This window comes from Aotus nancymaae, unplaced genomic scaffold (assembly GCF_030222135.1).
Source record: "Aotus nancymaae isolate 86718 unplaced genomic scaffold, 86718_ANA_hifiasm-v0.15.2.pri h1tg000016l, whole genome shotgun sequence".
NCBI classification, from domain to species: Eukaryota; Metazoa; Chordata; class Mammalia; order Primates; family Aotidae; genus Aotus; species Aotus nancymaae.
The window spans coordinates 39,894,845-39,920,320 of NW_026988428.1; the positions used below are offsets into that span (position 1 = coordinate 39,894,845).

General features: G+C 44.8%; 1 protein-coding gene across 2 annotated transcripts in view; it reads right to left on the reverse strand.

Annotated features, from left to right (window-relative positions):
- Window positions 1-23,648, reverse strand: part of CS (citrate synthase) — a 29,469-nt gene extending 5,821 nt beyond the window's left edge. Inside the window, exons 1-7 of one of the 2 annotated variants that reach the window (XM_012450474.2) lie at window positions 23,635-23,648; window positions 23,449-23,509; window positions 11,124-11,168; window positions 10,163-10,270; window positions 8,255-8,320; window positions 7,579-7,710; window positions 7,128-7,316 (exon numbers count right to left, since the gene is read on the reverse strand). In XM_012450474.2, the coding sequence (XP_012305897.1) occupies window positions 7,128-7,316; window positions 7,579-7,710; window positions 8,255-8,320; window positions 10,163-10,270; window positions 11,124-11,168; window positions 23,449-23,490 (582 nt within the window). In that variant the 5' untranslated portion in view covers window positions 23,491-23,509; window positions 23,635-23,648. The other variant, XM_012450473.2, reaches the window with a different exon arrangement.
- Window positions 23,649-25,476: the final 1,828 nt, after the last annotated feature.

The window sequence follows — 25,476 nt, forward strand, 5'->3', positions numbered from 1 at the left end:
CATTAGATTTTGAGGCCGGGCACGGTTGCTCACGCTTCTAATCCCAGAACTTTGGGAGGCTGAGGTGGGTGAATCGCTTGAAGCCAGGAGTTTTAGACTAGCCTGGCCAACATGGTGAAACCCCGTCTCTACTAAAAATACAAAAATCAGCCAGGTATGGTGGCACACGCCTATAATCCCAGCTACTCGGGAGGCTGAGGCATGAGAATCTCTTGAACCCGGGAGGCGGAGGTTGCAGTGAGCCAAGACTATGTCACTGCACTCTAGCCTGGGTGACAGAGCAAGGCTCTGCCAAAAAAAAAAAAAAAAAAAAAAAAAAAAGACATTAGGTTTTATAGCAAGGCACAGCGGCCCATGCCTATAATCCCAGTCCCAGCACTTTGGGAGGCTGAGGTGGGCAGATCACTTGAGGTCAGGAGTTCAAAACTAGCCTGACCAATATGGTGAGACCCCATCTCTACTAAATATACAAAAATTAGCTGGGCATTGTGGCGGGTGCCTGTAGTCCCAGCTACTGGGAGGCTGAGACCGGAGAACTGCTTGAACTCGGGAGGTAGAGGTTGTTGCAGTGAGCCAAGATCACACCACTGCACTCCAGCCTGGGCCACAGACCAAAACTCAGTCTCAAAAAAAAGAAAAAAAACAAAAAACCAAAAACCAAAACCAAAACAAAACAAAACAAACTAGTGTCTTTTTTTTTTTTTTTTTTTGAGACTGAGTCTTGCTCTGTGGCCCAGGCTAGAGTTGAGTGGCGTGATCTCGGCTCACTGCAACCTCTGCCTTCTGGGTTCAAGCAATTCTCTGCCTCAACTTCCCGAGTATGTGGCTTTACAGGTACCCGCCACCATGACTGGCTAATTTTTTTTGTATCTTTAGTAGAGCTGGGGTTTCACCATCTTGGCCAGGCTGGTCTTGAACTCCTGACCTCCTGATCCACCCTCTTCAGCCTCCCAAAGTGCTGGGATTACAGGCATGAGCCACCACGCCCAGCCGACACTAGGTTTTAATAATTAATTCTATGTTCCATCTTCCAAAGAAAATTCACTATATGTGCCAAGGGTCAAACACTAGTATTCAATTGTTATTTAATAACAAAGGCTTCCATTCTTGTTTTTTTTTTTGAGAAGGAGTTTCGCTCTTGTTGCCCAGGCTGGAGTGCAATGGTGTGATCTCGGCTCACCGTAACCTCTACCTCCTGGGTTCAATCGATTCTCCTGCCTCAGCCTCTGAGTAGCTGGGATTACAGGTTTGAGCCACCACGCCCAGTTAATTTTTTTTGTATTTTTAGTAGAGATGAGGTTTCAACACGTTAGTCAGGCTGGTCTTGAACTCCCGACCTCAGGTGATTGGCCTACCTCAGCCTCCCAAAGTGCTGGGATTACAGGCGTGAGCCACTGCGCCTGGCCAAGGCTTCCGTTCTTTAAGCATTTACTATGCAACAGGTACTGTGCTAGATATATTATTTGCAGTATTACCTTTTCTTTTCTTACAATAATCCTATAAGGTAACATATACCTCATTTTATAGGTTAGGAAATTGGGGCTTAGCTAAATTACCTTGCACAAGGTTACCCATGTAGGCAAGAAGCATTACCTAGCTTACATTAACTTATGCCACTTTTTTTATTTGAGACAGAATCTTGACCTGTCGCCCAGGCTGGAGTGCAATGGCATGATCTTGGCTCACTGCAACCTCCACCTCCAGGGTTCAATTGATTCTTGTGCTTCAGTCTCCTGAGAAGCTGAGATTACAGGAGTGTACCACCATGCCCGGCTAATTTTTTGTATTTTAGAGACAGGGTTTCACCATGTTGGTCAGCCGGTCTCAAACTCCTGACCTCAGGTGGTCCATCTGCCTTGGCCTCCCAAAGTGCTGGGATTACAGGCGTGAGCCACCACACCCGGCCCATGCCACTTTTTAAGAAAATAATAAATAAAAAGCATGTATTTTTGGATTTTATTTTATTTTGAGACAGAGTCTTGCTCTGTCACCCAGGCTAGAGTGCAGTGGTGCTATCTTATCAGTTCACTGAAACCTCAGCCTCCTGAGTTCAAGCAATTCTCATGCCTCAGCCTCCAAAGTAGCTGGGATTACAGGTGTGCACCTGTAATCTCAGCTAATTTTTGTATTTTTTTGTAGAGATGGGGTTTTACCATATTGGCCAGGCTGATCTCAAACTCCTGACCTCAAGTTATCTACCTGCCTCGGCCTTCCAAAGTGCTAGGATTACAGGCATAAGCCACCATGCCTGGGCTACTAGCAAAACTTGATCTGTCAGCTACTTCACAAATGACTAAATTTAACAGCTTAAAACTACTTCACAATTAAATAGCTGGTTGCATCAGAGCAATCAATCTTCTTGTTCTGAGTGATCTTAAGTCAATCAGAGAGGCCTAGAAGCTAGTTAAACTCTTTCAAGTCAAGAGATTACTCATCTAGAGTTAATGGAAACTTATAGAAGAAATGTTGTGTGCATAAGATCATCCTCTTAAGGTATATGTAAAAAAAGGTCCTTAAAAGCTCAATAAGGCTGGGCGCCATGGCTCACTCCTGTAAACCCAGCACTTTGGGAGGCCGAGGCAGGCAGACCATGAGGTCAGGAGTTACCAGCCTGGCCAACATAGTGAAACCTCGTCTCTACTAAAAATACAAAAATTAGACAGGCATGGTGGCGGGCACCTGTAGTCCCAGCTACTCGGGAGGCTGAGGCAGGAGAATCGCTTGAACCAGGGAGGCGGAGGTTACAGTGAGCCAAGATTGTGCCATTGCACTCCAGCCTGGGCAACAAGAGCAAAACTCCTTCTCAAAAAAAAAAAAAAAAGCTCAATAACCAGCTAAATGCTGTCACATAATTCTACTTAGATAGCCCATAATTACATTAACCAAGGCAAAGAACTGAGCTTAACTAGTGTGGCTGACCTTTGGGAGAGATACAAGATGTGGCAGCAAGAACACCAAGCCCTACTTAAAGCAGTTACTGGTGCTAATGTCCGCACAATGTGAACTTATTCGAGACACATCCTAAGGCTGACAAATACATCTGTTTGCTTACAAATAATCTTGGAAAGATTAGCAAAGTCCTGTAATACAACATGTTTACCTTCAACCCTTAGATAGTATTTCATAAAGAGATGATGGCAAGTCAAGTAATGACTGTACGCTGAAATACAGGTCCTGCTAAGCAGGGGAATACAAAATTCATTTTAGTGATTCAGTAAAGGATAGTGTTAAGTATGCAGCATATCTGGGTGCCTAGGAAGTATCTTATAGGCATCTAACATAAAATATCAAGAAGCCTCCTACCTCATGATAGTAAAGACAAGTAAAATTGTAAGTAATAACAGACACTTTTCTTTTTTTTTTAGACAGTCTCTCTGTTGCCCAGGCTGGAGTGCAGTAGCACAACCATGGCTCACTGCTGCCTCGACCCTTCAGCTCAAGCAATGCTCCTGCCTCCTGAGTAGCTAGCTGAGACTACAAGTGCATGCCACCATGCCTAGCTAATTTTTAATTTTTTTGTAGAGACAAGGATCTCACTATTTTCCCCAGGTTGGTTTCTAACTCCTGACCTCAAGTGATCTGCCCACTTTGGCCTCCCAACATGCTGGGATTACAGGTGTGAGCCTCTAAAATGAGGCTGGGTGTAGTGGGTCACGCTTGCAATTCTAGCACTTTGGGCAGTTGAGGTGGGAGGATCACCTGAGTCTAGGAATTCAAGACCAGTCTGGGCAACATAACAAAAAGACAGCAAGATGTTTGTTTAGACAGCTAAATAAAAAATTAGCTAGGCATGGTGGCATGTGCCTATAGTCCTTGTTACTTGGGAGGCTGAGGCAGGAGGATCACTTGAGTCCAGGTGTTTGACATTACAGTGAGCTATGATTGTGCCACTGCATCCTGGCCTGGGTGACAGAGACCTATTTCTTTCTTTTTTTTTTTGAGACGGAGTTTCACTCTTGTTACCCAGGCTGGAGTGCAATGGCGCGATCTGGGCTCACCGCAACCTCCGCCTCCTGGGTTCAGGCAATTCTCCTGCCTCAGCCTCCTGAGTAGCTGGGATTACGGGCACGCACCACCATGCCCAGCTAATTTTTTGTATTTTTAGTAGAGACGGGGTTTCACCATGTTGACCAGGATGGTCTCGATCTCTTGACCTCGTGATCCACCCGCCTCGGCCTCCCAAAGTGCTGGGATTACAGGCATGAGCCACCGCGCCCGGCCGAGACCTATTTCTAAGAAAATAAAAATAAAAATAAAAACGGCTGGGCACAGTGGCTCACACTTGTAATCCCAGCAGTTTGGGAGGCCAAGGCAGGGAGATCACTTGAGGTCAGGAGTTCGAGACCAGCCTGGCCAACATGGTGAAGCCCCATCTCTACTAAAAATACAAAAATCAGCCAGGTATGGTGGCATGTGCCTGTAATCCCAGCTACTCGGGAAGCTGAAGAAGCAGAATTGATTGAACCTGGGAGGCAGAGGTTACAGTGAGCTGAGATTGCGTTACTGCACTCCAGCCTGGGTGACAGAGCGAGATTCCATCTCAAAAAAATAAACAGGCTGGGCGCGGTGGCTCACGCCTGTAATCCCGGCACTTTGGGAGGCCGAGGCAGGTGGATCACGAGGTCAGGAGATCGAGACCATCCTGGCCAACATGGTGAAACCCCATCTCTACTAAAATACAAAAAATCAGCCAGGCGTGGTGTCACGCGCCTGTAGTCTCAGCTACTCAGGAGGCTGAGGCAAGGGAATGGCTTGAGTCCAGACTATACCACTACATTCCAGCCTGGCAACAGAGTAAGACTCCGTCTCAAAATAAAATAAAAAAACAAACAAAATAAAATAAAAAAAAAAAAGAAAATGAAAAGCAAAATAGTAAGATTATATGACCTTTTGTACCTGCTGATGTGTGCAGGTACATATATACACATTCATTTCACCTAAAGCATTTATAAGTCTTTATAAATAAATCTTTTAGGTGGTGTGAATGGGTATATTTTGCATCATTCTGATACTAGCCCCCTAATGCCAACCAAGTTAATATCATTTTTTTTTTTAATTTCAGAGACAGGGTTTCACCATGGTAACCAGAATGGTCTTTATCTCCTGACCTCATGATCTGCTCACCTTGGCCTCCCAAAGTGTTGAGATTACAGGCATGAGCCACCGCGCCTGGCCGTTAATATCAATTCTTTAAATTATTTATTTATTTTTAAGACGCGGTTTCACCATGTTGGTCAGGCTGGTCTTGAACTCCCGACCTCAGGTGATCCACCTGCCTTGGCCTCCAAAGTGCTTGGATTACAGGCGTGAGCCACTGCGCCTGGCCCGTTAATATAAATTTTAAACCCTCTCTCTCTTCCTCAACTGCAAACACAATTCTCTATACACAGTTGGTGCTGAATAAATATTGACCAGCCAAATGAAGCTAGATTTGTCAAGGACCCAAGGGGGTTGCATCAGAGCAGTAGCTCATGCCATTCTGTGTTTTGCATCACAGCGAACTCTTTGGGCCTTCTTAGTGGCTGGCACCTCCTGACCAAAAATCACTTAATGTACCTGCTTTGTAAAAAGGAATTTTTCTGTTCTTATACTACCTATCTCCAAAGAAGAAACAAAATAAAATGGCATATCGTCCTGTAAACCTAGATACAGGAAAAAGTACAAAGCCAGTTAATTTGTACTTTTATCCAGCATTTGTGAGTTTGTGGGGTACTAGAAGAGGTTGGAAGGAATTAGGTACTATGCATTGGGATAAGAAACCATCTTCCCATACCCCAACAAGAGTTTTAAACTATTAAGGATACTTTTCATTTTCAGAGAATAAAGCCCATTTGTTTCTGGATCAGATCCTACTCCAAGGATACTAACCACTCTCCCACTCCTGATAGGTATCTTGTGTTGGCTAGCAGAGAACATGACTGACTGGCATTAGTCCTCCTAGACTCCAGAGTTGCAAGTAATTGCTGTTCTCCCAACTTGTAAGATTTCCAAAGTTTTCTTTATTTGAAGAAGAGGGGAAGGGGAAGTGACCTTCTGGCGCTAGCATGAGACTGCTCTGTGAAACCTTCTTCAGGAACCCTGAAATTAACATATCCTTTTCTTGTTTTTCCCTTTTTTATGTAGAGATGAGATCTCACTATGTTGCCCAGGCTGATCTCAAACTCCTGGACTCAAGCAATCCTCCCACTTCAGTCTCCTAAGTCACGGGGATTATAGGTGTGAGCAACCTACCTAGCTCTCTTTTCCATTTCAACAGCCCTGTGTATGTACCTCTGCTACAGCAAGACTATGGGATTTATTTTCTTTTTTTGAGTGGAGTCTCATTCTGTTGCCCAGGCTGGAGTGCAATGGTGTGATCTCAGCTCACCGCAATTTCTGCCTCCCAGGTTCAAACGATTCATCTGCCTCAGCCTCCCAAGTAGCTGGGACTACAGGTGCGCACCACCAAGCCTGGCTAATTTTCACCATATTGGTCAGGCTGGTCTCAAACTCCTGACCTTGTGATCTGCCCACCTCGGCCTCCCAAAGTGCTGGGATTACAGGTGTGAGCCACCGCGCCCAGCCGACTATGGAATTTTAATAGTTTCTTTTTTTACATGTATGTTATTCTAACCGAACAAATATCCTTGGTGACAGAAACCATGCTCTATTTAGCTTTGTAATTCCAACAACTGACAAAAAACAAGCCCCCAGTGAAAATTTGTTAGGTTAGTTTCTCATTAACTTAGAGGTAATTTTTCTTTCTTTTTTGATATGGATTCTCACTCTGCCACCCCGGCTGGAGTGCAGTAGTGAGAACTCAGCTCACTGCAACCTCCACCTCCCAGGTTCAAGTGACTCTCCTGCCTCAGCCTCCTGAGTAGCTGGGATTACAGGTGTGAACCACCATGCCCAGCTAATTTTTGTATTTTTAGTAGAGATGGAGGTTTCACCATGTTGGTTAGGCTGGTCTTGAACTCCTGACCTCGTGATCCTCCCGTCTTGGCCTCCCAAAGTGCTAGGATTACAAGCATAAGCCACCGTGCCTGGCCAATTTTCCTAAAGAGTCTACATTTTTTTTCCCTCCCTTCACACTCAAGCCCTTTGAATCCCCATCACATACCCATTAACCCACCCAAATTTCCTACCTCCCAGTACTTGGTTCGGCTGATACCCTCTGCATATGCTCGGGCAAAGTTACTTTCACTGTTGAGGGCTGTAATGGCTGCACTGAGCTGAGACATAGGGTGTAGATTGGTAGGAAAGTTGTCCAGCATGGTGACCACATGGGAAGGCAGAGCTGCCCTCTTTGCCCACTCTTTTGAGAGCCAAGATACCTGTGGAAAGAGACAGTGCTCAGAATACCAGCAAGGACAAGGAAGGAGAAAAATAAAAAAGGACAGTGACATCTGAGTAAAGAAAACCCAAGACAGTTCAACCCAATCCATTTACACACTAGAACTCTGCTCTGATTTCCTCCCCTCACTACACATCTCTATAAACTACCATCCTTGACCAGATTAGCATTAAGCATCTGAGATTAGAGAAACGCAATGAAGAAGGGGAATGAGAAGGGCTAATAACATCCTTCTGCTTTACCTGTTCTTCTGTTGGGATCTGTCCAGTTACCAGCAGCCAAAATAAGCCCTCGGGCAAAGGTTCTTCCCCACCCTTAGCCTTGGGCAGCAGTTTTTGGCATTCAGGGATACTATAGCCTCGGAAACGGATGCCCTTGAGAGAGAAGAGAGAGAATTACAACTCAAGTTTATTTTTTTATTTTTATTTTTTATTTTTTCATTTCTACAACTCAAGTTTATTAGTGTGGAAGTCACACAACTGACTGGTCCTACTCATCAGACCTTACAACAAGTTAGAGTAGAACTTTTGAACATTAATTATTATTTTTGTAGAGGTAGGGGACTTGATATTTTGCTCAGACTTGTCTTGAACTTCTGGCCTCAAGTAATTCCCCCACCTTGGCCTCCCAAAGTGCTAGGATTACAGGGGTAAGCCACCATACCTAGCCCAGAATAAAACTTTTAAAGCTTAAAGCTTCACATAACTTACCTCCGGTTTTGTACTTTTATTTTTACTAGTTGATATATTTAAAAGGTAAACTGGTTCTTCAGTTATTCCATACATACGTGTTCTCTACCTTCCAATATATGAAGCTAGGTGCTCTGTTTTGTGCTTACCCTTTTTGGTATAATCCATGGTTTGCATAATCATTGTACAAACTAAATGATTATTAGTAATTGACATGAAGATATCTTACCTCATCAGGATCAAGAACTGATGTTTCATAGACCAATCCCTTCATGCCTCTCATGCCACCATACATCTAAAGAAGATAAAGAAAAAAGGAAGAAGCAGCTGTGGCCAGCAGTCAGAATGATTCAGTCTAGAACTTGTTAGAACTTCATGGGATCTAGGAGATAAAATTTATTCTCTGACCTGTAAGACTTCACTTGGTGAGAGATGTCTGAGGAGTCAGCTTACTAAAGAATTAAACTTTGTGGCTGGGCATGGTGGCTGACGCCTGTAATCCCAGCACTTTGGGAGGATAAGGCAGGTGGATAACCTGAGATCAAGAGTTTGAGACCAGCCTGGCCAACATGGTGAAACCCCAACTCTACTAAAAATAAAAAAATTTGCTGGGCACAGTGGTATATATGCCTGTAATCCCAGCTACTTGGGAGGCTGAGGCAGGAGAATCGCTTGAACCCAGGAGGCAGAGGTTGCAGTGAGCCAAGATCATGCCATTGCAGTCCAGACTGGGTGACAAGAGCGAAACTCTGTCTCAAAAAAACAAAAAACAACAACAAAAGAAAGAAACTTTGTGGCCAGGTGTGGTGGGGCTCATGCCTATTATCCCAGCACTCTGGGAGGCTGAAGAGAGAGGATCACTACAGCCTCTCATAGTCTGTCACTCAGGCTGAAGTGCAGGGGCAGGGGCGCAATCACAGCTTACCGTGCCTTGACTTGCAGTCTCACTCAGGTGATCCTCCCACTTCAGCCTCCTAAGTAGCTGGGATTACAGGCATGTGCCACCATGTCTGGCTAATTTTTTGCATTTCTTTCTTTCTTTCTTTTTTTTTAAGAAACGGGTTTTGCCATATTGCCCAACCTGGTTTTTTTTTTTTTTTGGCCAGTCTCACTGTGTTGCCCAGGCTGAAGTGCAATGGCATGATCTTGGTTCACTGCAACCTCTGCCTCCCGGTTCAAGCGATTCTCCTGCCTTAGTCTCCCAAGTAGTTTGGATTACAGTTGCTTGCTACCACACCCGGCTAATTTTTGTATTTTTAGTAGAGACAGGTTTCACCATGTTGGCCAGGCTCGTCTTGAACTCCCTGACCTCATGTGATCTGCCCACCTCGGTTATAGGCATGAGCCACTGTACCAGGTCTGGAAACGAAATTTTTAAAGTTGAGAAGTCTCTTTCTTTCTTTTCTTCTTTCAATGAAATTTTTAAAGTTGAGAAGTCCCTCCCTCCCTCCTTCCTTCCTCCCCTCCCCTCTCCTCTCTTTTCTTTTCTTTTTTTGGAGATAGGGTCTCACTCCATTGCCCAGGCTATAGTGCAGTAGCATAATCATTGCTCACAGCAGCCCTAAACTCTCGGGCTCTTAGGCTCAAGCAATCCTCCTGCCTCTGCCTCCCCAGTAGCTGGGACTCCAGGGGTATCCCACCATGTCTGGCTAATTTTTAAATTTTTCTTTTGTAGAGATGGTGTCTTCCTTTGTTGACCAAGCTGGTTGTGAACTCCTGGCCTCAAGTGATTCTCCATCTGCAGCCTCCCAGAATGCTGAGACAACAGGCACACTCAGTCTACTATCTTTCTTTAATATTTCTGCCTCTGTTTGATTCCTTTTCTTACTGTATTTCATTTTTTTTCTCCTGCCCACTTAACCACTCCCCAACATACCATACCCTCAAATTCCAACCAATCAAAGCAAACAGAATGAGTTCTATTCTAGGAGAAGGGGATGGAGACCAATAGTTAAAAACTGTTAAGAAACTATCACCCGAGCTGCTCAGAATCTGAAGACTGGGGAAAAGTCATCCTAAAGCTGTCCTAGAGGGCCTATGGTACAGAATGCTTTTGAATAGCCAGTAGAGAGAATGGTACTTTTATTGAAGCACATTACAGAGCTACTTTTCCCAGCCAAAGCCACACAACCCTTACCATGTCCACAGTGATTTGGCCCACCACCGTCTTGCCATGTTGCTGCCGGAAGGTCTTAATTCTGGCCTGCTCCTTAGGTATCAGGTCAGCCAGTATGTCTTTCAAATTCTAAAAAGAAAAGTAGAAGGACTAAGCAAAAGTCAAAAGTTTATTAGATTTCCTGCAAAGCAGGTGTGTGAAGAGTTTGCTTTATAGAAGCTGGCTTTTTTTTCTTTTTAGACGTAGTCTTGCTCTGTTACCCAGGCTGGAGTGCAGTGATGCGATCTTGGCTCACTGCAACCTCTGCTTCCCTGCTTAAGTGATTCTTGCCCCTCAGCCTTCTGAGTAGCTGGGACTATAGGCACCCACCACTACACCCAGCTAATTTTTTTGTATTTCACTGTGTTAGCCAGGATGGTCGCAATCGACCTCAGGTGATCCACCCGCCTTGGCCTCCCAAAGTGCTGGGATTACAGGCATGAGCCACCACATCCGGTTGAAGCTGGCTTTCTTCATCTGCCAGGGAAGTCTGGCCAACTACTCTGCATAAATGAGGGTAAAAGAATTAGGCAGGGGGGAGGAAGGAATGGGGACTTAATGTTTAATGGGTACAGTTTCTTAGTTTGGGCAGATAAAAGTTCTGGAGATGGATAGTTGCACAATAATGTAAACATACTTACTGCCACTGAACCATATACTTAAAAGCGATTAAAATGTTAAATTTTATGTTATGTATATTTTACACTATTTAAAACATTTAAAAGAATTAGGCAAATGTATTGATATTCCCATCTCATTATATAATTGAGTAAATTATTTCTTAAATAGCAGTATAATAATAATGGCAACTACAACAATAACAATAATAATAAACAGTCTCAGGAAATACTCAGGATAAATAAGAGGCCAGGTGGTTGCCAAATCCTCTGTCCCCAGGTCAGAGGGTGCCCAGTGATTCTTAGTCTTCTTTTCCAAACCTTACCGTGGAACTGGCATGCCGGGCAGCAAGAACAAGACAAGATGCATTCTGCAAAGCAAAAAAGAAAACCTTACGTAACTGTTACTCCTCCCTCCTTTGTATTAACAAGAAGGAGTTACAGTGACTCAACCTCTTTCTCTTCATCTTAGCTTCTTAGGGCAACTTTATATATAAGAAAGCTGTAAAAGGCCCTCAACAATTTGGAAAGAGTTACCACTATGGAGACAGCAAGAAGTTTAACTCTGCTTTTTTCATCCATAGCTTCACTAGCATTCCTTGAAGACAGTTTCTTTCTCATCATCTGGGTTCCAGAGCAGGGCAGTTATCAATATTTTTGAGTGACCCCCAAGAAAACAAACGAGGAAACTGAGTAATTGTTTAACATGGCTAGTAAGATCTCTAGTAAGATCTCTCCTGCACCTAGCCTTTTGGCAGAACTTCAACTTCTTTAGTCTAGGAAAGACCACAGGCAGAGGGCAGCCTTTCACAACAGTACTTCTGACCCTTCTGGAAAAAGCACAGACTATCTACAAAGAAGCTAACAGAAGACTACTCATTAGCAAAAATGGAAACTTAAACGTTTCTAAGAGTGTCAAAAGAAAATAATTAGTTTGGCTGTGCGCAGTGGCTTATGCCTGTAATCCCAGCACTTTGGGAGGCCGAGGCGGGTGAATCACCTGAGGTCAGGAGTTCAAGACCAGCCTGGCCAACATGGTGAAACACTGTCTCTACTAAAAACACAAAAATAGCTGGGTGTGGTGGCGGGCACCTGTAAGCCAGCTACTCAGGAGTCTGAGGTGGAGAATGGCTTAAACCTGGGAGGTGGAGGCTGCAGTGAGCTGAGATCGTGCATTGTACTGCAGCCTGGAGACTGGGCAATAGAGCAAGACTGTGTCTCAAAAAAATAATAATAATTAGCTTAGCTAGCTTATGCTTTTCTATGTGTACAGGTAGTTTTCTTTCTTCCTCAAAGAAAAACTACATCTATGAGAAGATTGTCAAGTTGCAATAAAAGTTTAACACCAACTTTATGGGTTTTTTTTTTTTGGAGACAGTTTCTCTGTTGCCCAGGCTGGAGTGCAATGGTGCAATCTCGGCTCACTGTAACCTCCGCCTCCTGGGTTCAAGTGATTCTCCTGCCTCAGCCTCCCAAGTAGCTGGGATTACAGGCTGGCACCACCATGCCCAACTAATTTTTTTTTTTTTTTGTATTTTTAGTAGAGACAGGGGTTCACTATGTTAGCCAGGCTGGTCTCAATCTCCTAACTTCAGGTTATCTGCCCGCATGGGACTCTCAAAGTGCTGGGATTACGGGCATGAGCCACCGCACCCAGCCATACACCAATTTAGAAATAAAATGACCAATCAGATTACTAACTAAGAATAAAGCCTGAGGCAAGGAAATTAACTTTTCTGTGCTAGATTTTTTTTTTTGAAGATGGGGTTTCCCCATGATGGCCAGGCTGGTCTTGAACTCCTGACCTCAGGTGATCCACCCACCTCAGCCTCCCAAAGTGCTAGGATTACAGGCGTGAGCCACCGCACCCGGCCTCTGTGCTAGATTTTGAAAACAAATTGAGATAATAAAATTAAGCCTAAATTTCCTGCTCTATAAAATGGTGCTAATACCACACAGTTCACAGGATAGTCCTGTGATAATTAAATTACAGTGGATGTAAAAGTACTTTGCAAACTTAGATTACACACACAAATAAACTAATCATGGAGCAAGTCTGCACCTTTCCTTCCTTTGTCAAAAGGCCAGAGATACCTTTTCTAGTAACTACTGCACTGCTGTCTGTGCAAAACATTGCTACATGCCCAGGGTGATGCGTTCTATAGGGCTGAAGGTTTTTTAGAATTTTTTTTTTTTTTTCTGAGACAGAGTCTCACTCTGTTGCCCAAGCTGGAGTGCAGTGGTGTGACCTTGGCTCACTGCAGCCTCCATCTCCTGGGTTCAAGTGATTCTCATGAGTCCGCCTCCTGAGTAGCTGGGATTACAGGCACGCACCACCATGCTTAGCTAATTTTTCTATTTTTAGTAGAGACAGGGTTTTACCATGTTGTCCAGGCTAGTCTCAAACTCCTGACCTCAGGTGATCCACCCACCTCAGCAGTTTTTAGAATTTTTAAAATTTATTTACCCTATTTCTGCTGGGGTGGAGAAGAGGAATGAAAAGAGGCCCCTTCAGAAAGGTTACTTTTTTTTTTTTTTTTTTTTTGAGACAGGGATTTCCTCTATCGCCCAGGCTGGAGTATAGTGGCATGATCATAGCTCACTGTAGCCTTGAACTCCTAGGCTCAAGTGATCCTCCCAACTCAGCCTCCTGAGTAGCTGGGACTACAGGGGCACATCACCAAGCCCACCTAATTAAAAAAAATTTTTTTTTTAGATATGGGGTTTTGCTATGTTGCCCAGGCTGGTCTTGAAGTCCTGAGCTCAAGCAATCCTGCATTCTTAGCCTCCCAAAGTGCTAGGATTACAGGTATGCACCACTGCACCCAGCCGGAAAAGATTACTTTTAAAAGAATCAATCCAAAGCTAAAATTCAGAGAGCAAAGACCAAGCAAGTATGTTCCTAAAGCAAAGGAGGAACACCTCTACTTGTTACCAGGGCTGTCCTTAACTCCTGCTCTTAACTTCCTAAAGAGTCTTCTCGGCCAGGCGCGGTGGCTCACGCCTGTAATCCCAGCACTTTGGGAGGCTGAGGCGGGTGGATCACGAGGTCAAGAGATCGAGACCATCCTGGTCAACATGGTGAAACCCCGTCTCTACTAAAAATACAAAAAATTAGCTGGGCACGGTGGCGCGTGCCTGTAATCCCAGCTACTCAGGAGGCTGAGGCAGGAAAATTGCCTGAACCCAGGAGGCGGAGGCTGCGGTGAGCCAAGATCGCGCCATTGCACTCCAGCCTCGGTAACAAGAGCGAACTCCGTCTCAAAAAAAAAAAAAAATGTCTTCTCTCTCTCACTGAGGATCACTTGAGCAAGAAATAGGCACCACAAATAGTGCTTCACGGTCCTTGGACTATACATGGGGCAAATGGGAAACTGAACCCAGCACTGAAGATGTAACTTTACCCTATTAAAGAGGTCATCTCATTATATAATTGAGTAAATTATTTCCTAAATAGTAGTATAATAGCAGCTATAACAATAACAATAATAAACAGTCCCATGTCCCAGAGACTACATCAGTCCAGCAGGAGACCTTTTAATTGTGGGTGGTTGTTTGCTGCAGTGATTTTTTAAAAAAATTTTATCTTTTAAACTTTTTTATAGAGACTAGGGTCTTGCTATGTTGCCCAGGCTGGTTTCAAACTCCTGGACTCAAGCAATCCTCCTACCTCAGTCTCCCATAGTGCTGAGATTACAGACATAAGCCACTGCAACCAGCTGACTTTTTTTTTTTTTTTTCAGACAGAGTCTTGCTCTGTTGCCGAGGTTGGAGTGCAGTGGCTCAATTTTGGCTCACTGCAACCTCCGCCTCCCAGGTTCAAGCGATTCTCCTGCTTCAGCCTCCGAGTAGCTGGGACTATAGGTACCCACCACCATACCTGGCTAACTTCTGTAGTTTTTTTTTAGGGGAGATAGGGTTTCATCATGTTGGCCAAGCTGGTCTCAAACTTGACCTCAAGTGATCCAGCCACCTCGTCCTCCCAAAGTGCTGGGATTACAGGTGTGAGCCACTGTGCTTCACAGACTTTCTGTTTTTAAAGAGGCTATAGGGAACATAATCTGAAAGAAGTTGAAGTCTCTCCATAATTTTTCCATTTCTAAACCATCTTTAAGTTACTATAATGGTTGGCCAGGCGCAGTGGCTCACATGTAATTGGAGGATGGGCAGATCACTTGCGGTCAGGAGTTAGAGACCAGCCTGGCCAACATGGTAAAACCCCAGGTCTACTAAAAAGCGTTTCTACTACACTTCTCTACCACTTACTGTCTGTGTAACTCTAGCCAAATCATTTACCTTTCTGTGCCTCAGTTTTCTCATCTGTATAAGGGGAATAATAACAGTGCCTACTTCAAATGATTGTTATGAGAGTTAAGTGTGTCAGTATTTAGAAAGCATTTAAAACTGTGTCTGGTACATCCCAAGTGCTATGTATTTGTTATATAATAAATATAATAGTCACTTTCTAGCACCCTTCAGTGTCAGGTTCAGTCATGTTTTTTTGCTAAACCTGAAGCTTAGAAAAACCAGAGAAATCAGAGGAATGTTAAAGGCAACAATTAATTGATAAGATTGCTCAAATGGGTAGAGTAGGAAAAATTCAACTTAGGACAACTCTATCTAATGTTGTAGAGTACAGAGCACTTGATTTGGAGTTAGGAAAGGAAATCTGGATTCTAGTCCTAGCTCCATTACTAATAAGCAAAACAATTAACTACTATTTCTCTTCTCATTTCCATAATTAAGGTAACACTTAAACTACTTAACTCAAGAGTCTGATTCTCAGGCTCCAATAAGGACATATATGCAAAAGTAGTCAAAAGTCTTTTTACTTAAAATGTGACCTCCTCACCAGAAGTATTAACATTTCTTGGGCCTCAGACCTACTGAATCAAAATCTGCAGTTTAGATGTGGAGTTACCAAGGACCAAGTCCTAAAGTAATGTTCTGCCACTTTCCCGCTGTGTTATCTTGGCTATGTAACCTAATTTCTAAGCCTCAGTTTTTACATTTCTAAGTGGTAATAATAAAAGTCAATTTCAGAGTAGTCAAGTAAACTAAATAAAACAATTTTCATAAAAGCATCTAGAACAGTGCCTTGTGCATAGCTGAATTCAGTAAATGTTTGTTTCTTAGAAATGTGTTGGCCTATTATCTACCATCAAGTGTCAGAACTTCCTGGGAGTTGGATCCCAGGAAAGAGGCAGTCAAGCCTGAGGCAGAGGTGAATGGATAATTCCTTCCAGCTCTGGAATACAAAATAAAGTCCCAATCTTCTTTCTTTCTTTTTTTAGAGCCATCAAGGAAAATATACCAATTTTAAGGGCTTCTTGACCAAGAAGGGAAGAGTTTCAGGGAGAGGAAACAAATTTAACTAACCCTAACGTCCACCAGCAGAGCAAATGACTCTAGACAGGAGGTACTCGAGGACTGCCACGCCAAAGGCTATATACCATTTCCTCTATCCTGTGGCTGCCAAAGAAAGCTGCTGAATGGCTCTAAACAGTACATTCAGGTTATAGTCACTGATGAGACAGGTAGATTACAAACCTCTGAATCATCCCTGAACTTTTACCTTCCAGCTCCTCTAACCCTGGAGGTGCGACAGTTGGGCTTTTGGCTTCTGGATGTATGCCACCTGTAGAGTCACCTTACTGAAACAGCAGCTCTCAGGTGAATCAGGCAGTCAACTCACTCAATAGGTTAGCTCCTTCATGGGGAGAGATTGACAGGGCTAATTCCAAAGATAAGGGCCTGGGTCACAATGTCTGACAGCCAGTATTCTCTATAAGGTGAAGGTGGCGCTATCACAATCACTAAGAGGTTTTCTTCTCCTCAATCACTAAGAGCTTATTTGTTGTCATCCCTTACAAGAACTCCTCTCGTGAGTCTGCTATTATTGATAGAGGTGGGCTGTAGCCCTCAAATGTGGTAGGATGGAAAAATATAAAAATTAAAAGAGGTCAGTATGGTGATGCACACCTGTAATCTCAAGGCTTTGGGAAGCCAAAGTGGGAGAACTGCTTGAGTCCAGGAGTTGAGGCTATGGTAAGCTATGACTGAACCACGGCACTCCAGCCTGGGTGACAGAGCGAGACACTGTCTCGAAAAAATTAAAAAATAAAAAAATTTAAAAACCCTTTATTTTAAAGGGCCAAGAGAGGAAATGTACTAATTAGTACGTGCAGCAAATTCTGCCAAAGACTTGCCTATAATACTCAGGGTATTCCAAGAATAAGGTATTGGCCAAATCACTTACCAAATATTAATTAACTACTTCCTTCTTCCTCAAATTCTGTGAATAGAATCCTATTAAGATAACTTATTCAGCCAGGCACGGTGGCTCATGCCTGTAATCGCAGCACTTTGGGAGGCTAAGGCAGGCGGATTACATGAGGTCAGGAGTTGGAGACCAGGCTGACCAACATGGCAAAACCCTGTCTCTACTAAAAATACAAAAATTAACCACGTGTGGTGGTGTACACCTGTAATCCCAGCTACTCAGGAGGGAGGCTGAGGCAAAAGAATCGCTTGAACCAGGAGGCTGAAGCTGCAGTGAGATGAGATTGTGCTACTGCACTCCAGCCTGGACAACAGAGACTGTCTCAAAAACAAAACAAAACGAAAAAAAACACCCTCACTTATTCAATAAGTTATTTTCCTCTTACTCCTTAGCCCATTATCACTGTTCCGTATCTAGTGCCCTCACTCTACAGTCAAATTTTCTTTGATTCTCCATCCTAGGCACATCCAGACTCCATCCTACTGCATATCCAGGGTATGTCCTACCACACTGCCACATAACCAACATTAAAACCTTGGGAGAGGCTGGGCACAGTAGCTCATAGCTATAATCCCAGGATTTCTGGATTAAAAAGCAAGACTCCATCTCTACAAAAAAATAATTTAAAAACTTAGAAAATAAGCTGGGCACAGTGGCTCATGCCTGTAGTCCCAGCACTTTAGGACGTGGAGGCAGGTAGATGACCTGAGGTCAGGAGTTCAAGACTAGCCTGGCCAAAATGGCAAAACTCTGTCTCTGCTAAAAATACAAAAATTAGCTGGGCGTGGTGGCACACACCTGCAGTCCCAGCTACTTGGGAGGCTGAGGCAGGAGAATCGCTTGGACTGGGGAGGCAGAGGCTGCAGTAAGCTGAGATCGCACCACTGCACTCCAGCCTGGGATACAAGAGCAAGATTCCACCTCAAAAAAACCCCCCCAAAAAAAAAAAAATTAGAAAACAAAACAAAATTACCTTGAGGAAGGAGCTCCTGATTTTAACAGGGACTTTGTCCTTCATCAACAAAAGATCAGAGCTTGTCCAGCCAGCAGGACTGGCTTAGCTGATAGAGGAAACATAATATGCTAATAACCAGTAGGAAAAATCCTGTGCTACAGACATTTCCAATGCAGAAGGAGCAACTTGCATTAAGAGAAAATGAACACAAATAGGACAAAGGCTCCTCTCTCCCCAGAACGAGGTCAGAGAACTAAAGCCATTTAATGTGTGTGTTTCACAATGGTGATACTGGAAGTTGGTTTGGCACTACTCGGTCAGGCCACTTAAAAGCCTGAGCTGAGTAATCTACAGATGTCCTTTCACCTCCTTCATACTCACAGACATTTCCTTAATAATTCTACCCAACTGTCATTTTCCAACAGTCTCTTGCCTAAAGATTCACTGACCACAGCTGGGTGCAGTGGCTCATGCCTGTAATCCCAGCACCTTGGGAGTCCAAGGTGGGCAGATCACCTGAGGTCAGGAGTTTAAGACCAGTCAGGCCAACAGGGTGAAACCCTGTCTCTACTAAAAACACAAAAATTAGCTGGGCATGGTGGCGTGCACCTGTAATCCCAGCTAATTGGGAGACTGAGAAAGGAGAATTGCTTGAACCCAGGAGGTAGGGGTTGCAGTGAGCCGAGATCATGCCCACTGCACTCCAACCTGGGTGACAGAGCAAGACACTGTCTCAAAAAAAAAAAAAAAAAAAAAAAGATTCACTGATCACTCAGTAAGGAAGACTACAAAAGACAAAAGATACTACTACAGCTTCCATCTTCAGAAAGGAATCACAAGTCTTTTTTTTTTTCAGACGGAGTCTCTGTCACCCAGGCTGGAGTACAGTGGTGCAATCTCGGCTCACTGCAACCTCTGCCTCCTAGGTTCAAGTGATTCTCCTGCCTCAGCCTCCTGAGTAGCTGGGATTATAGGCGCCTACCACCACACCCAGCTAATTTTTATATTTTTAGGAGAGATGGGGTTTCACCATGTTGGCCAGGCTTGTCTTGAACTCCTGACCTCGTGATCCACCTGCCTCAGCCTCCCAAAGTGCTGGGATTACAGGTGTGAGCCACCATGCCCAGCAAGTCTTAAACTTTCCTTTTAGTAGAAACCCTTACTGTTCTTTTTTTTTTTTTGAAAGGAGTCTCACTCTATTGCCCAGACTGGAGTACAGTGGCGTGATCTCGGCTCACTGCAACCTCCGCCACCTGGTTTCAAGCGATTCTCGTGCCTCAGCCTCCCAAGTAGCTGGGATTACAGGCACCTGCCACCATGACTGGCTAACTTGTATTTTTAGTAGTGACATGGTTTTGCCATGTTGGCCAGGCTGGTCTTGAACTCCTGACCTCAAGTGATCCACCCACTTCAGCCTCCCAAAGTGCTGGGATTACAGGTATGAGCAACTGCACCTGGCCAACCATTATTGTTCTTTAAGGAACATTTTCTTCTTTAAGAGACAAGGTCTTGCTATATTGCCAGGCTGATCTCAAACTCTTGGCCTCAAGTGATCCTCCTACCTCAGCACCCCCCAAAAGTGCTGGAATTATAGACATGAGCCACCATGCCTGGCTAATAAATATTTCTTGAACACTCACATTATGTGTATACTAAGTATATACTAGTGAATAAAGAATATAGGATCTGTCACCATAATACTTTCTCAGGAATTAGAAACTATTCCCTTACATCTGCTAGGAGTTCATACAAGTTTTAGCTCCCTAACACTTTAGGGATTTACAAGAAACTTTTCCAGATCCCATCCTACTCTGCAGAATCATATCTGAAGGTAGGATGCAGGAATCTGCAACATAAGCAAGGATTACAGGTGACAATGCCCACTGTGAGTTTATAGACCTTTTAAAATAGCATCATGTTGAAAGCAATACAGAAGGCTGGGTGCAGTGGCTCAAGCCTATAATCCCAGCACTTTGGGAAGCTGAGACTGGCAAACCGCTTGAGCCTAGGAGTTCAAAACCAGCCTAGACAACATGGCAAAACTCTGTCTCTAAGCCATGTTTGCACCACTGCACTCTAGCCTGGGTGACAGAGTGAGAGATGCTGTCTCAAAAACAAACAAACAAACAAAACCCAAAACAGAGAACTAGGGAATTTGGGCAGTTGAAGCAAGAAGTGAAAGATAATCAGATGCTAAGAAAGAGCTATTGCTAAAGTTGCCTCACTACTGTTTTAAATTTCACAACCTACTCAACTCTGTTGCAAAAAGCATTGACACAGGGCAGAAGGAATCACTGTGTGGCTTTAGTGAAATCCACCAAGTCTGGTTTCCCTTCTGCTACCCCTTGGATTTTAAAAGTCAGGAATGCCAACTCTCTCTGTCTACATCACTGCTGCTCACCATACTGTCCTTGCTGCCTTCCCATGCATTCATTCACCTGCTACCAATCAAAAGGCTACTAAGATCAAATGCAAACATCTCACCACTACAACCCATAAAGCTTCCCCTGTTATTCTAGTTAAGTATCAAGGAATCACGATTACTTTGGGTAGGCTGTGAAAAGACACTTTGATGTCACAAAACTGAGTCACCCATAGATAATCCTAAGGCCATTGCTTAGCATGAATTAATTTGGATAAACAAGTCAAATAATCTCAATGCTGTCTGAATTAGCTTCTCTCTCTAACTCAGGTGTTCATTTAAATTATGTGACAGTGAGAGCAGAACAATAGAACAATGACTAATTCACATTTTGTCTCCTAGTAAGTTTAAAAAAATTTCCCCAGTCTAGTCAATATAGTGAAATCCTGTCTCTATCAAAAATACAAAAAATTAGCTGGGCGTGGTGGTGCACATCTGTAACCCTAGCTACTCAGGAGACTGAGTCATGAGAATCACTTGAGCCTGGGAGGCGGAGGTTGCAGTGAGCCAAGATCGTGCCACTGCACTCCAGCCTGGGGGACAGCGTAAGACTGTTTCAAAAAAAAATTTTCTTCTCAGAAAAGTAAAACTACATCTGACGCTGAGAATCAAAGTGTTAAGAGCCAGTTCTCCCTGGTGAGAAGACTATTATTGTCTCCCAAGTCTACCTTAATAGCAAAAGTAAAATTACCAATTATGACTACCATTATCCACAGGCTAATCTGGAAAGCACAGGCAGGTGATAGCAATGCTGACAAGCCAACAGTTTTCTTGTATCCTGATCGGATTGCTTATTTCTCAGGAGATTTCCAGTACTGAGTTTATTGGGCTTTGCTACTTTTTTTTTTCCCTTGAGAAAGAGTTTCACTCTCATTGCCCAGGCTGGAGTGCAATGATGCAATCTCGGCTCACTGCAACCTTGGCTTCCCAGGTTCAAGCGATTCTCCTGCCTCAGCCTCCCATGTAGCTGGGACTACAGGCATGTGCCACCATGCCTGGCTAATTTTGTATTTTTACTAGAGATGGGGCTTCTCCATGTTGGTCAGGCTGGTTCAAATTCCAGACCTCAGGTGATCCACCTGCCTCAGTCTCCCAAAGTGCTGAGATTACAGGTGTGAGCCACTACTCCCAGTCTACTTTTAAGGGTCAAAAGCCTTTTAATGGCTTTCAACTGATAGGTTTCTAGGATCCTCAGGCCATCTCTAACAGGAAAATAAAGGTATTATAATTATGTAGCTCTGTCATCCCAAAAGTGTTCTCAGCTTCCGTATGGGCTTAAGGAAGAAAATAAACTCAATAGGTAAATCCTAAGGCTTTTTCACATTCACTGTAGGGTTAGACTATCTGGTCTAGGTTAGCAGCTCAGAAATGAGCTAATTATAGGGTCCCCCATTCTGCCAAAATGCTATCTGGAACTTGCTTCATTTCCCAAGAAGTTTCTTTACCCTTTTCCCCAGCAGCAGGAAAAGCAACAACCAAGTAAGACAAGCATCCCCCAAATGCTCAGCTAGTACTTGCTACTGGGTGCCTGGAAGAACTAAGGTAAATCTTACAGATTTCACTTTGTGCCAACCATGCAAAATAATGCACAGCAGGCCAGGTGCAGTGGTTCACACCTGTAATGCTAGCACTTTGGGAGGCCGAGGTAAGAAGATTACTTGAGCTCAGGAGTTTCAGACCAGCCTGGGCAACATAAGGAGATGCTGCCTCTACTAAAAATAAAAAAAGATTAGCCAGGCATAGTGGTGCACACCTGTGGTCCCAGCTACTTGGGAGGCTAAAGTGGGAGGACTGCTTGAGCCCAGGAGGTGGAGGCTGCAGGAAGCTTTGATCACATCACAAGACTCCAGCTTGAGTTACAGAGTTAGACCCTGTCTCAAAAAGAAAAGAAAAAAAAAAAAAAAAATACAACAAACCAAAACCATCCTAAGGCTTTCCTTTCCTTCAGGTGCTGTCAGCTTTAAATTTCCGCGCAGGAAAGAGTGTAGGTTCTTTGCAGAAGTCAAGGTCACTTGTGGGACTGTCCCCTGCTTGGATTAGAGGGCTGAGACTCCCTCAGCACAGCAGTTTCTGTCTAAAAGGGCCAAGTTACCCAGAACCAAAAGTACTGGCGATTTGAAATTGAAGGCAACATTACCTGCAACAGTATTTCTGTGACCCAAAAGGCAAGAAATATCAGGTAAAGGATCCCAAAGGAGAGAAAGTTCGTGGATAAAGTAGACTTAAGATCAACGGCATAACATGGGCAAGCCAAGTAGTATGATGGTCATGTGACCTTGCTATTACTCTGTCTTGCAGAGGATCTTCATTTATTGGCCTGCAGTTTGGTGGAACCACCTTTCTGGTTCTTTCTCCAGTCATATATGATAGTCATGCAAGAGGCTGTACAGAAGTGTTCCACCCCACCCAAGCTCCTCCTATATAAAAAGTACAAGAGTCCCAAGGACAAAGAGGAGGACCTGAAGGACCCACTCTTGTGCTCGGCGTGGTCACTGAAGGCTTAAATAATCAGAAATGGAAACAGGCAGTTCGGGACTGACAAGGCCCTTCCTACAAAGCAGAAGACGAAATTAGCCACTGCTCCAGATTGAGCACATCTCTTCATTCCTGCTCCCTCCACCAAACTGTAACTCCAGTGGAACACCACACCTCTGTTCTCTACCAGGGGTTCCTGTCTCGGCTCCTTATTCCAGGGCCACGCATGACTCCCCCTTTCACTTCAGATATGCGAGGTGACAGCAGGGTCGGCCTCCTCACCCGCTCTAGACTGCAGGCCGAGGGCGGGCGGCGTGCACTTCATTCCCAGGAGCCGGAAGGGAAGAGCGGCACATGGTCCTGGGAGCTTCATGCAGGGCTGGCGGCCAGCCAAGCACAGGGCCCTTTAAGGCGCGCAGGGTGCGCATGGGTGAGGGAGGGAGACCAGGCGCTGGAGGGCCTGCGGTCGCCTCAGCCCCACCCTGGGACAGCGTGCTCCCTCCCCTGGCTGCTCACCTTGGTTCCCAAGAGCCGGGCGGCCGCAGTGAGTAAAGCCATGGCGGGCGATCTCCGGGATCTGGTGGGGAGGGAAGAAGGGGTGAGAGCTGCGGCAGGAACAAGAGCCGCCTCCGCTGCACCAAGGGCCGCGCTGACGGGTGGACAAGGTTGAAAGGAGGCGGCTGAAGGAAAGGGTAGACGAACCGGCGGCGGCGCCCAGCCCGGGGTCCTCAGCGAGGCCCCACCCACCGGCCGGAACCCGAGCCCGCCCCTCTCAGGGGACCGGCCCCGGGCTCGGCCATTGGCCCGGTGTGGAAGTGGGGCGGGACCTGAGCCCTTGACAGCAGTTGTGACGGGGAGGATTGGACCGCCCGGATTAAGCTAATTAAGGGTGGATGGGTGGCGGGCGGGGGAGTGCAGGTGGCTAAGTAGGTGCCTGACAACTCAGTTAACTTCCCTCTTGGCTTTTCCCTTTGACCTTAACATACTTGGGGTCATCTCTGAGGTGAATACTAAAGCAAAATACGACCTTTGAAGGTCCTTGGGAGCCAATTCCTTAATATGCTATCATGGAAACTGATCATTGCTTGCTGCTCCTGCCACCTTGGCATGCACTTTCTTGAGGACAATGTCTTTGGTTAATGGCTTCATGGCCATGGAGGTGACATGTGGACAACAGGCTATGATGCCAGAGTTAGCTACTTGGTGAAGATCATTTGAGGTCAGCAGAGGCCAGGATATTATAGATACCAACAGACTCCGATATATGGGGAAAGCAAGAACAGATGCCTGAATATCCAGTGCTTTGTGAGCCGTCAGTCTCTTGTGTATAATGGCAGGAAATCCAAGTCTAAACAACTGCCCCTTACTACGAAGGCTTACAGAGCTGGCCACAGCCTCTGGGTCATGGGCATTAATTTCACTGCCACTCCGGTCACATAACGCCACACAGCAGCCCATCCCATGTTAGCCACAGATTAGGAGCTGCAGACTAACCCCTCATTGAAGATTCCCTTTCGCCACATCATTCCCTAGGGCCTCTGGGCAACTTCTCCTACTTGGCAATCTTCTATGCCCTTTTATCCTGTGCTCCCCTGAGAACATGACACAACCCATGGCCCTGAAGTAATATTCTGCACCACTTTTTTTTTTGAGACCGAGTCTCGCTCTTGTCCCCCAGGCTGGAGTGCAATCTCGTGATCTCGGCTCACTGCAACTTCGGCCTCCCAGGTTCAAGCGATTCTCCTTTCTCAGCCTCCTGAGTAGCTGGGATTATAGGCACCTGCCACCACGCCCAGCTAATTTTTGTATTCCTTGCAGAGACAGGGTTTTGCCATGTTGGTCATGCTGGTCTGGAAATCCTGACCTCAGGTGATCCACCTGCCTCAGCCTCCCAAAGTGCTGGGATTACAGGCATGAGTCACTGAGCCCAGCCATGAATAGCCCTTATATCTCACCACATAGCAGTAACAAGGTTCAGAGGTCTCAGTATCCACCTAAGCCACATTTAGATAGATGTCCTTTACAAAATCTGAGTTTGTAGCTTGGACTTGGAAAAAGAAAGAAAACTCCTATTTTCTCTTCTTAATTTTGTTTATACCTAGTTTCACACCTAACAACCAATGCTCTTCTGGCCTGGGGATCAGATAGGTAGGTCTCAGGAAAAAATTTTAGGCAATTCTTCAGAGGAGCACTGACCTCAGCTACCTCCCTGGTGACTTCAAAGCTTCACTGATCAATATTTGCTCCCAATTTAGCATCTCACAAAGGATTTCCTCATAACCCTAGAATAGTCTGACCTAGCTCATTTTCTCTGGTTAATTATCCACAGAGACTAGCCAGCAGACCACAGGACTGAACTTCAGTGCCCCAAGATGAGATTACCAAAGGGACAATTATTGAGTGGCCACAGGATAACCTATTTTGGAGCTTTAGTGATTAGGGATTGGGTGGGGAATGGCAATGCTCTAAGCCTCTTGAAACTGGGTCCCAGAGCCCCTACTGCCATGACGACTTTATGGACTTGTTTTGAAGTTGTCCAATTCT